The sequence below is a fragment of the Calliphora vicina genome, chromosome 5 (genome assembly GCF_958450345.1).
Source record: "Calliphora vicina chromosome 5, idCalVici1.1, whole genome shotgun sequence".
Taxonomy (NCBI): domain Eukaryota; kingdom Metazoa; phylum Arthropoda; class Insecta; order Diptera; family Calliphoridae; genus Calliphora; species Calliphora vicina.
Window position 1 is genome coordinate 42456927 of NC_088784.1, and position 12980 is coordinate 42469906.

The 12980-nt window shown below is 27.8% G+C and overlaps 1 protein-coding gene across 6 annotated transcripts in view; it reads left to right on the plus strand.

Annotated features, from left to right (window-relative positions):
- Positions 1-12980, plus strand: part of shot (dystonin-like protein short stop) — a 149228-nt gene that overhangs the window by 42292 nt on the left and 93956 nt on the right. For 5 of the 6 annotated variants that reach the window (XM_065513709.1, XM_065513707.1, XM_065513704.1 and 2 more), the window contains exon 2: positions 1745-2517. The exons of the other annotated variant lie outside the window; for it this stretch is intronic. In XM_065513709.1, the coding sequence (XP_065369781.1) occupies positions 2136-2517 (382 nt within the window). In that variant the 5' untranslated portion in view covers positions 1745-2135. The remainder of the gene's footprint in view (positions 1-1744; positions 2518-12980) is intronic. 6 annotated transcript variants of the gene reach the window in all.

Below are 12980 nucleotides of genomic sequence, written 5' to 3' on the forward strand. Positions count from 1 at the left end.
TAATTTTCTATAGAAAAATCTGTTGTACATAAAACTTTGTATAGAAAAACCAGTTATAAATTTGAAAAAAGAATTACACTCAAATTTATCTATATAAATAATAAACAACTTATTTTTTTTCTTTTATATCAAAAAACTGCAAACAGATTCACCCCCATTTTCTCAATATCTGGTTATCGTTTTTCGTAACGATAAACCCCCAATTAACATTTTTTTTGAATAAGAAGTGTCAGTATATCGTCACGATAAAAAATAACCAGATATTGAGAAAATGGGGGTCAGAGTATCAAAATAATTACAATTGTGTCAACTTATCCAGTCATGATATGTTTTTAATGAAAATTTTAACTGACCTTTTTCTTTCCTGCTTAAATTTGTTAAATCAGCAGTCTCAGTAGAGAGTAATAAATGCTAGAATTCAGAAAATTTAAAAATAATCTTGTCAATCCCGGAAAATGTTTAATACTAAATTAAGCCAAAAACCAGTGAAATTTTTCGAATCATAGGTCATAATTAAAATGTTGGAAAAAATGCGTTAGAGAAATTCGCAGTTATAATTATTATTTGAATAAATTCATTGAAATTTATTGTTGGGAGATAACCTAGTTCCTATGAGCCTTTTACTGGTTGCTTAGGCCAGATCATTAGGAAACCTTTTCTCAAAGGCTTTAGGTAAGCTAAAGATATTATACAAACAAAACTATAGAGCGAATGAGAATTACAGACACTCAAGCTTTATTTGTAAAAATATCAATAAACAGAGATTTTATATTTTCTTACTTTGTCTACTAAAATTGGTTTTTATCACACAAAGAAAATAGTTTTAGTTGTAATAACCGAATTAATCGCTAATCAAATGTTTCACTCTTCTGTTATGGCTGATAAATTTTAAGTTGGGGTAACAAAATTGATGATTCAATTGGCAACAAATCTCAACGAATTGTTTTATCTGTGCGGAAATAATACTGTAAACAAAAATAAAAAAAAAATATAACCGGGAATTCCCGGGAAATTTTTTCCGATTAGGAACTCATGTTGCTAACTCTGACCCATTGTAGCACCATCTAAGCCTCAAACCCACACCTGCTAGGAATATATTCTGAAAGCCCAATGATTAAATTTGTAAAGCAATATGAACAGTAGTTTACTTAGCTTTGTTTGAATTCTATATATGAAACAAATTTCTATGAATGTCTTACTTAAAACCTCTGCCCACAAATAACAGCACAGTATTTCATATTTCTCACTCCTTAGAATAAGTAAATGAATATTTCATTAGTTTATTTAAGTTTAATTTTAGTGATCGTTTGTTTGTTTGTTTGGTTCGTCGATCGGTTGCTACACTCATATTCGCCTTTATAAATAATGACAACTATGACGAATTTCTATTAGTCTGTTTTCCCATTCCCAACCATCATCAGAGTATGTAAATGAAACAAAGAGAGTCTGATTCTATTAATAATCCTCGCACACAGAAACGCACCTAAATTCCTTAGTTGTTGTAACGGAAATGTTCCCATTTGAATTCATACACATTCTGTTCTGTTCTTTTTTTTGGTTTTTGTTCCGATACGGGCCGGGTCCACTGTTTGTGCACTTGGCACAAACTACAACACGAAGAAACTAAACGACAAAACGAACGTTCCCACTTTGCTCGCAACAAATTTTAAAATGCAAAATTCAAATTGTATGTAGTACAACGTAACGTAACTAATACTTATGATTTTATATTTTACAAATTTAGTGTTGGAATTTTAATTGAGATTATTAGAACAAATAAATGTAATCTTTCCAAAACACACAAATAAAAAGTAACAAATAAAAGTGCCATTCCACAGAAGAAGAAAGAAGTGATTTAAATAAAAGAAGAAATAAACTCAAACCGCTAAAATAGAATGAATGAAACCAACTAAATTCCATAAATAAAAAGATTGTCTCCACCTTAAACAACTGCCATATTAAACAAATATTTTACAAAAAAATAAATATCTACAACAAATAACTAAACTGTTCTTATGATTCAAACTCTATTGTATTGTGTAAAAAAAGTGTTAAATTAAAAAGAAATATTGCCACAAAATTAAAAGAAAAAAAATAACGAATTAAAAGCGTGTACGTTTTAAACGTGCAACAAAATGACATCACAATCCTATTATAAGGATGTGCTGGGATTTGATCCCAACGAAGGGCAATATGAATCTTCAACTACAACAACAACGCGTAGAAGTGGCACCCGACACCATCATCAGCAGCAGCAGCAACATGTTCACAACAGCAGTAGCAGCAGCGTCGGTGGCCACCATCATACCCAACATTCCCATCATACGCATCATCGCAGTCAGCAGCATCATCAGACCTCAACGGCCGCTGCTGCTTCACCAGCTAGAATCTCGATATCACCCGGTGGAGCTTCGCTCGATCACTATGCCGACACTAGTCCGGCCAAAAAGGCCAAACATGTGTCAGCCATTCAACAACCCCAGGGTGGTTATGAAGATGCATTGACACAATTTAAAGGTACCATGTCCATATGGGAATATTTTATAGAAAATTGGGATATTATACGTAAGTCATTTCGATTCAACCCCCCCCCCTCTTCTCTGCCTGCCAAAAAAGGTAGATGACCCGACAATACACCTTTTTTTTTGAAATCACAACAGAAAACTAAATTTCGAAGAGGAAGAAAAAAGGTGTTTCAATGTCGGTCTCTCCTTGTCTGCTGTTGTCGTTATCTTGTTTGGAACCATTGTGTTTTATTGGCTGCTCGTCAGGATTTGACGTTAAATAAAACTGCTGCTTTTGCTCTCAAATTGAGCGTTAAAATAACATACTAATAACACCATTTCCAGGCGAATAGAAATACAACTCAGAAAAATATTGGTCAATTCATAAGGTCTCTTATCATGTCATAGTGTCCTAATATTTCACAATGGTTTTTATTGTTTTTCAAGCAAAAAATGTCCTAAAATAATACTACTCTGCATACTATGTTTATTGTGTTATCGTAACCAACTAGCAGATACCTGCGACGAATGCCTAAGAGTCGGTTAAGCCGAGCTGCCGAGTCTTGATATATTAGGACATTATGACAATATGACTGATAAGGTACCATGTGAATTGACCAAATATGTATTGGGTTCTATACATGTCGAATCTTATATTGTCGTTAGGAGAGTAAAAAAGTTGATTTTTAATATGAATATCAAAAAATTTTCATATGATCATGGGTTTAAAAAACGGCATTCGTGACCGAGTAAAATTTGTCGTAATTTTTTATCGAAATTCTTTTACGAAAGCTTATTCGATCACGAATGTCTTAAAAGATATTGTTTTATAATTTTGGAAATGGTGTTTATCTATGGCCGAGGATGACGCCCTCGGTTAATGGTCAACAAAGACTGCATATAACAATTTTAGTTTTTCTAATGATTTTCGCTTAAATATTTCTGCACGTTCGCTCGCTACTTCAAACTAAATTGCTCCGATAAAAGTTCAACATTTTGCTTTTATTCATTTTTATTATTCTCGCCTTCTTATCAATTTATTTAAGGAAATCGTACGTAATGATGTTGAGTTATTATTTTTTTTGTTTTAAACACGACCTTGTCAGTTTTTTTTTGTTTTGTTTTTATTTTACGTTTTGTATAATTATTTATTAAAGCATGTCGTTTTTTGTTTGTTGTTCTCTTTAACTTTTTATACTCGTACTTAATAAATTACTAACAATATTTTTTAAATGAACTTGTTTTGTTCTTCGAAAATTACCCTTAAGTTTAGGTTAGTTTACATGAGTTAAAAATGTATATGGGATCCGTAATTATGTAGATTTTTAGAATGATGATTTTAAGATCAAACATTTGAAATGTTGAATTCGTTGAATTCAAACGTATGGAATTACTTATTGAATATCATTAAGAGCTTAAGTTCCTAACAAGTTGTATGATAAATTTTGCATAATTTTAAATAAAAGTCACTATCAAATTTCATATTCATGAATTTTAAGTCTAGTTTGATATTTTTAAATTGAAATAATCGGCAACATTTTACATATTTTATTGAAATTTCAAAAACAATCTGAAGAATTATGGCACTTTGTTATTGCCATAAAATAGGGTTCCTAAATTCCCGGACTTTTTCATTTTTAATACTAAATAAAGCCGAAAACTGGTGTAGCTGAAAAATTATAGTTGGAGTGACAACATTTCGGTTATTTCAATCATAATTGTTCTGTATCAACTGACTTTCTGTTATTAGTATCGATTAAATTTATGGATATAATCGAATCATTCTATTGGCAACAAATCACAACGAATAAGTGCAGAATACAGTAACTTTAAAAAGAAAACTTATAAAGAAATTCCCATAATTTCCCGGGTATTCCCCGAAAAATTATTCCGAGTAGGACCCTACTACAATAATATTTGTTCAAATACATTACTTATAAGCAAATGTTAATTCTCAATTCCATTTACGAAATTAAATTAAATGTTATCTCTTAACCATCCCGTTAATGAATTCATTATGAATTAATTCATAGACCGAAGCACAAAGGAATTAGTGCTTCAAATGTTTTGAATTCTTTACTTTGAGAATTAATTCCTTATAGAATTAATTCCTTATTGAATCTCTTAAATTTTCATTAATTCAAATCCAATACAAAATAATTTTAAAAGTGTATTAAATGATTGAATTTTTCATCAATTCAAATATATTACAATAATATATTTGACCACAGAATAAAAGCTTTAGATATTGGGAATGGATATATAGAATGAATGGCTGATTCCGAATTAAGATTTTAATGAATTAAGCTCAAATTGAATTAATTAATTAAATTTTTTAACATAGAATTTGTATAGGAAAAATTAAAAAAGGGAAAAAACTCCCGGGGAATTGTTTTCATAATTGGGCTGTATAATAATATTGAAATGAACACCTGAGGGCTAATTACGCAGTCAAACACGACCGAATACATATTCGAACGAATTGTTTTCATAATTGGGCTGTATAATAATATTGAAATGAACACCTGAGGGCTAATTACGCAGTCAAACACGACCGAATACATATTCGAACGAATAAGATTTTTTTTTATTTTTGGGATTTAAGCGTTCGAAATTTATTTCTATTACGAATGAGAGAATTTGTCTGGTATCCTCTAGATTCTATCGAATCCAAGCAAATATTCAAATACAACATTATTTGAAAGTTATTTTTAACAATTTAACAAAAAATAATTTATATTCTTTAATACAATTTTAAAAAATTAAATAAAAAAACATGAAACAATTTTCGTTTCAATCAATGAGAATCAAAAAAAAACTTGCACCCAGATGTTATTTTACAAAACTTTCAAGAAAATTCCACTTTGGTTTTGCTTCCTTGGAAGTACATACTTTTATGTATTTTAAAAATATAATTTTCAAAAAATCGATTCTTTTTTTTAATATTTCAATATTATGAGAAAGACAAGTCTTGCTAGTTTGCTTCCTTGGAAGTACTTTTATGTATTTGAAAAATAAAATTTTCAAAAAATCGATTATTTTTGTTTTTAATATTTCAATATTATGAGAAAGAAAAGTCTTGTTAGTTTATTAGCTCTATATTTTTCAATATTTAAATTAAAATTTGTTTTATCTATCGTCAAGCAACAACTTTGAAAAATCTCAACTTATTTGCATTCAATATACGAGTATACATATACAAATATTTGTCTGTCTCGCTGTATTATTAGCTCTCTTAGTAATTAGACAAAAAGTAAAATGCATTAATGATCAAACTCTTGAAAAATTAATTATGTAAATTAGAAACAAAGGGGTGAAGCGGGGTATGGAAGCGTTAACAAACAATTAATTTATCTTGTTGTTTTATTTTATCACTTTTTTTTTAAAAAAAAAAAAAAAAAAAAACTTGAACTCTATTAAAAATACTGCAAATGACGTTTGATTTCTAAAATAAACACAAACTCACACTCTCTCTCTCTATCTAACTAATTGCGAAAGCTAGAAACCACCTGCGAGTATTAGAGAGAAAAATCGATAATGAATATCGATACAAAAATAAATACACTATAAAATCATAATAATAAAAATAAAATACTTTTTTATAAAAACAATAATGTGAACAAAGTTTACATTAATAATTTATGACAAATTTGCAAACAGTTTAAAAATATATTATTTTAATTTTATGTATTATTATTATGCTTGCGCGAGATTGTTGCTTTTATTTGGTTAGATTGTGTAGAGAGAGAGAGAGAGAGGGAGATAGAGATAGAGAGAAAGGCAAAAGTTTTTTTCAAGCAGTGTTGCCATATGTCAAAATGTATCTCATTTTTTAAGTTTCTTAAGATGCTAATAGAAATTTAATCCAAAATTAAAATATTTACTCTGTTAATTGTAGTCTTATTTAAATGTTGGCATTTAATTAATTGATATGTACGTATGAAAGGAGTTAATTTTCACAATCTTCTAGACATTTTTAGAATTTTACTTTTTAAATTTGAATTATTTTGCAAATGAATAATTTGTAAAAATTTACATTTATTTGTCATAATTTTAAACGAATTTTGAAATACAGACATATATTGTAAGATTTTTCAAAATATGTAATATTTGGCAACACTATTTCCCACCAATAACAACACAATATAGTAATTGTAAATACGATTATTTGAATAGTTAAATAAACAATATTAATTTACTAAAAAATATCAATAACAATTAGAGTAAATAAAGTGTGAGATGTTTAGGTGTGACCATAACTATTTTAGTTTGTGTGTGTACTTGGTTATTATATTGCAATATTTTAATTTTAATTTAAATATAAATTGTTTTAAATATAAAGAAATATTTCTTCATATTGTTTATTTTCATACTCAAACAGTATGTAACTAAGTTTAAACAACAATTTAAAACATTTACATAATGGCCATTAAAAACAAATGTTTTTCTTAAATTAATGTCATCAGATATTTAAAATTTGACCCCACCTTAAGAGGCTGAAGTATCAAATTTCCTATAAATATAGTGAATGGCTTCTTTATCAAAAATTAAGGCCTTAATTTTATTCATAATAGAGATTTACATAAGAATTCATGCTATGACACATTTAGACTACAAAACAAGAATAATACAAAAATACAATAGCTACAAATAATACGAATATATTTATACTTAATTTAACCTATATTCTTATGCTTTGAAATATCATTTCAGGGGCTTTTTATATTTTGAAGCCACTCACCACTAATGGCAAAATCAGCATAATCGCATTTAATGTTTTATTTTTGGGTTTTTTTGTTTCCTCTAATATTTTAATTTCTTGCAAATCTTTATTATTTTTTGAATTCTCGCTATTAAATAATATTCTTTGACAGAATGGCAAAACCTGACTTAACCATCTGGCAAGATAAACACACATACTCCCAATATATTTAACTGGGCTTTAATAATTACTGTAAATTTTTCCAAACCGAAATGTTCTATACCCAGATATCTTTCTTTCAAAATACCAAAATTTGGGGATAAATCCTTAAAATTTTCCAGCCTTTATATACACATACATATACATAAGGACATACAAAATTGACATTTAATTGTGTCGAGCGCTAGAGCTCTCTTTGTGCACTCTTAAAAGTCTACTCGGTTAACAAAAGTCAATATTTTTCTGTCTCCGATTCATTCACTTTGTCTCTTTTTTTCATATTCACAAATACGAAATTCATAAGCTGGTGCGGGGCTCTGTTATTCTGGGCAAATTTTTGTTGAGAGAGTCAAGTACTAGCGCTGAGCACTTATTCTGGTTAAACACTTAAAATTTCATATTAAATTAAGAATTATTAAATAAATTAAATATCAAACGTTTAAAAATTAAAAAAGTTTGAGAATATCTAGCATATACAAAATCAAACGTTTGAAATATGATATGGCTATAGTCCCACTGAAACCGTTTTTTTGGGTCGAAACTAAAAAAATCCATATTAGGCTTAAAAACCCCGAAAGCTGATTTTTGGTCTTATATTCGAATATTCGGCTAAATTGGGCTTTAACATTTGAGTTTCAAATTTCAGGTTTGAGGTTGATTTGGGATAAAAACAAAAGAAATTTTCTCAACATGATATCAAATGTTATTCTCATATCATTCGAATATTAATATTTCATATTTTTATGTGAGTGTTTCACACTTGGTTGAAATACAAATTTGAAATACATATGGGTAATTCCATATCATCGTACGTGACATTTGTACGCCTATAGAGTGGAATAGATTTTTCAAAAATAAGAGTATCTGAAAAATAATTTGGTATTTATGTTCCATTCCATTTTAAAATAATAAAAAGTTCTTTCGAAATATTGCTGTCCAAAATATTGAGCGAAATAAGGGTATATCGTACGTGACATAAAATGGAACTCATTTTGAGGTACATATAGAAATATGCGAAAATATTCGAATCGTGAGAGGCGTTATGTTTTCTTTTAATTTCTTACACTAAACGAAATATTTTTCCTTTACAATCCGTCATATTTAAATAAAAACATGATTTTATAATAAATAAAATTTAATATCGTACGTGACATACCGTACGTGACAGATGTTTCTCTTATAATATAATATACAAAATTTACATTCGGTTTTTGTTTATTCAGTCGTGGTAGCGATTCTCATGGAATTGCCCATATGAGAATAAAGTTTATGAATAAGACATTTCCTAAATGAGAATAGATTTCTAATTGTTCAAACGTTTCACATTTGAAAAGGAGTTTAATTTCAAAATATAAATGTGAAATTTTTTTATGATTTAAAATTGCAAGTATTCAGTTATTTGTAGTATTTGATGATTATTATTTCATATGAAATTGAGAAATGAATCAAAATTAAATTATTAAAAATAACAAAAATTCCCTAGTAGGAAGACACAAACAAGTATTAGTAGAATGCTTTGATTTAATTCAAACTTTTTTTTTAAATTCTAACACATCAGATTGAAAACATTTGTTATTTTTAAAGTTTTGTAAGATATGATGTCATTCTAACTACCAACACGCATAGATACACCACCAACCAACAATATATTAAATATTAATAATATTTTACCATTGCAAAAAAAAAAAAAAAACGCAGACGAAAAAGAAGTATGTAGTATTATTAATAAGTTGTTGTTCATAACCATAAATATATTTATGGCAAATAAATATTATTATGTTCAAAGTTATTTAAACAAAAACGCCAAAAAGACAGCAGCAAGCAAAAGATACAACCAACTATCAGCAATATGAGCAAGTGGAAGTTTAGGAAATTTAAGTAGGAGTCATGTCGCGTATCGTAGAATTTTAAAAGCATAAATTATTTTATAATTCCACAAATATTTATTTTTATATTAAACGAAGAAATAAATAAAAAAAAGTTCAATTAAGGCGGAAAGACTTTTTTGCAACTTCGTTCGTATATGGTTCCTTCATTTAAATAAACATTAGAAAGCCAAAAGAAATAAAAATAGCAACTGTGTTTAGCTTTTTTCCTACTTAATTAATTAAAAGGAAATCTTCTTAGATCAGCTTCATTTATAGTCATTTCATTCAGTTAATTTGAAATCCGTATTAGAAACTTAGTTTGCCATAAACAGCTGTCAATGGATTTATAATTCGTATGTATATTTAATTACTTATTCATCATTAATAGTATGTATTTCCATTTAAATAAATATGAATCATATTTTTCGTGTTTGAAATCAATATTTGTGTATCTGTGCAATCATTTAAATAAAATGTCTGTGTTTTTAGTGTTTGTTTTTCAATAGTTTCTGTCAAGTTGTCAACCCTTGTCAAACTCGAAATAAATCTGTTTTCTTATAGATTTTTAAACGAATGTGTAATTTAATCTTGTAATAATAATAATAAATGTTATCAAAATATGTACCAACTTCACCATAGTTTCAAGTTTTCAGGTCCTTCGAATCATACCTATGATTTATGTTAAAAAAACACGAATTTTTAAATGTTTTGAATTTTTTCTAATCAAAAAGTTTAAACTGGATACATCATTATAAAGCCATTTAATAAATTTACAATAAACACAACAAACAACGCTACGTTCATTAATTGTGATTTGTCCGTCAGCCGAATCGTGTAATATTTAATTTCAAATAAATATTCAAAAAATGTGTGTTGGTTTTTTCGGTTTATTTAACAGATGGTCATCTTTCTATTGTTGGCGTTAACGTTATTTTGTTTTAATTATCAATAAATTTTATTGTTTTTTTCAAGTTATTTATAAAAAAAATAACTTGTATACGTTAAAATATTATTAATTATTAATATACACACACAAAGTCATTGGCATGTTTATTGAACTTTGATGTTATTAAAGTTATATTATTTTTTCTTTGGTGTCCGTCCGTCCATTTGGAATCAAATACCATATTGGAGCGTTACGTTTCGTAGTAAATTACGTTTTGTATTACTTGGGTTTTGGTCTTTTTTGTCATGCAAATTTTGTGTTTTCTGTTCCCCCATTTGTAGTTTTTTTTATTTTTTTTTTTTGTTTTACTAAACCATATTCAGGGTCAATGTTAATAACGGTTTTGAGCGTTTAAAATTTTATTTAAATTAATTTTGTTTTTTTTTCTTTTTTCATGACATATAAGGAAATGCCAAAATGAAATATAGTTTAATACAAATAAATATTAGATAATTTTATACGTGTTAATATAAAAAAAAAATTATAAAAATTAAGTCACGAAAAACAAAAATATTTTAAATAAATAACAACAAGTAATTAGCATGAAATATAGTTAAATAATTAGTTATAAATTTAGACAATACAATGCAAAATGTGTCATCTTGAGGGTGGAAACGCAAATTTTATATAAATTGGATTTATTAAAAAATAAAGGTCTTGAAATCCTTGACATTTTTGGGGTTTTCAATATAGCAACGATTCATTTAATTGATTTTGTTGGCAATCGAAAATTTAATTATATTTATAAGAATAAGAAAATGTACACACAAATCTATCCATTGATTAAAATTTAAAAGTTTCGGTTTATTGGAGATTGGGCGGAATAATAGATTTGGTTCTGAAAAAAAAAATTAAGTCGGACTATAATGATTTTCATGATCTTAAAATAAATCCAAAAATTCACTGGTGTTTACTCACTTTTGAGGCTGTGTGTATTTTGCATCAAACAATTTGTGTAAGAAGAACTAAATTGTAGCACATAATTTATTGTTCCCCTAGTTAGTTATATATTTATTTTCATTTAAGTACCTTTTTTGGTACTTTTCACAAATTCCCTCGTCGAGTGTTGTCATCTCTTCCATATTTACATGTGCTAATGGACAAAAACTCTACGTTTAATTTACTTTAGATTGTTTATTTTATGAATTAAAAACAAATTAATAAATAATTATGAATTCAAGACAGAATTGTTATGCAAAGTTGTGTTCGTATGCATAATTTTTGTTCAAATCAATGTGTATTTATGATTTTAAGAATGATTTTGAATAAATTTGTAGTTTTGAGATTATGTCAGTACATACTTTTTTTAATCTTCTTAAATAAATGTAAAATGATACCAACTTAAACAAACATTCGTTCAAATATTTGAATAGTGATAATATTTTTTAATAAGCCTAGTAAAATGGTTAAGTTATGATTAGAGTATTCAAAACCGAAACCGAAAACCGGTCAACCGGTCTTTGTAAACTCTACCGGTTTCGATTTTTTTAACTTTTCGGTTTTTTGACAAACCGGTTTTTGTAAGACGGTTAACCGGTTAAATGAAATATATTTTCTAAAGCTTCGCCCGGTAGCATTTACTAATATTAGTTCGTCAAGTTTCTCCAACCCTGCCTGTTCTTATTTATTTGCAAATAAAATACCTAAATTTGTACTGCATACTTTAGGGGCTTTTTTATTACAGTTGACTGGACTCTTTACAAACCATCTACTGAAAATTTCGAATCGAATAAAAAAAAATCAGCCAAATCGCTCCAGCCGTTCTCACGTGATGACATTACATACATGGACCATTTCATTTTTATATGAGTTTGTCATTCCGTTTGTAATTTCTACATTTTTCATTTCCGACCCTATAAAGTATATATATTCTGGATCCTTATAGATAGCGGAGTCGATTAAGCCATGTCTGTCCTTTTTAAATTTTTTTTAAAAAAAATTTTTTTTAGTTATGACAAAAAAAAATTGTTGATGAAAAAAAATTCGGGTTATAAAATATTTTTCCCGATTTTGACCCATTGTAGGTCCAACTTACTATTGTTATGCCTTATCTACATCGTTGCAATGGACTTTGAAATATCTATCATTAGATATCCATATTGTCTATATTAATAACTTAGTAATAAAGATATAGATCAAAAATAGGTCAAAAATCGAGGTTGTCCCGGTTTTTTGCTCATACCTCCGTTATTTATGGACCGATTTTGCTGATTTTAAATAGCAAACTTCTCGAAAGCATCTGACAGAATTATTGAAGATTTGGATCCCGAAGATATCTGGGGTCTTCAGAAAATTGATTTCAACCGGTTAACCGGTTTTTATTAAGACAAAAACCGAAACCGTTTAACCGGTTTTTTAAAAGACAATAATCAAAACCTGTTTTTTCAAAAACACACTTTTTAGGTTAAACAACGCTTTGTGTTACAAGTGTTTTGGACCATTCCACAAATTACATTTCTAAAATGCAAATAAATGTATAATTTCATCTAAATTTAATAATATTCTGATGTTTTATTAATTTTTTAATTTCGAATCACCCCCATCACCAACACTGATTGGGATTATATGTCCCACGAAAAATGCTTATTGGGATTTTATGTACCAGGATATAGGATTTCTGAGTATGCAGAACATATTCCTGGCTATTCCTGATCTCACTTTCACCATTCACCCTATTTTTGAAAGCATAATTACAACAATATAATATAAAATAAAATTTTGAAAATTATATAATTAAGGTT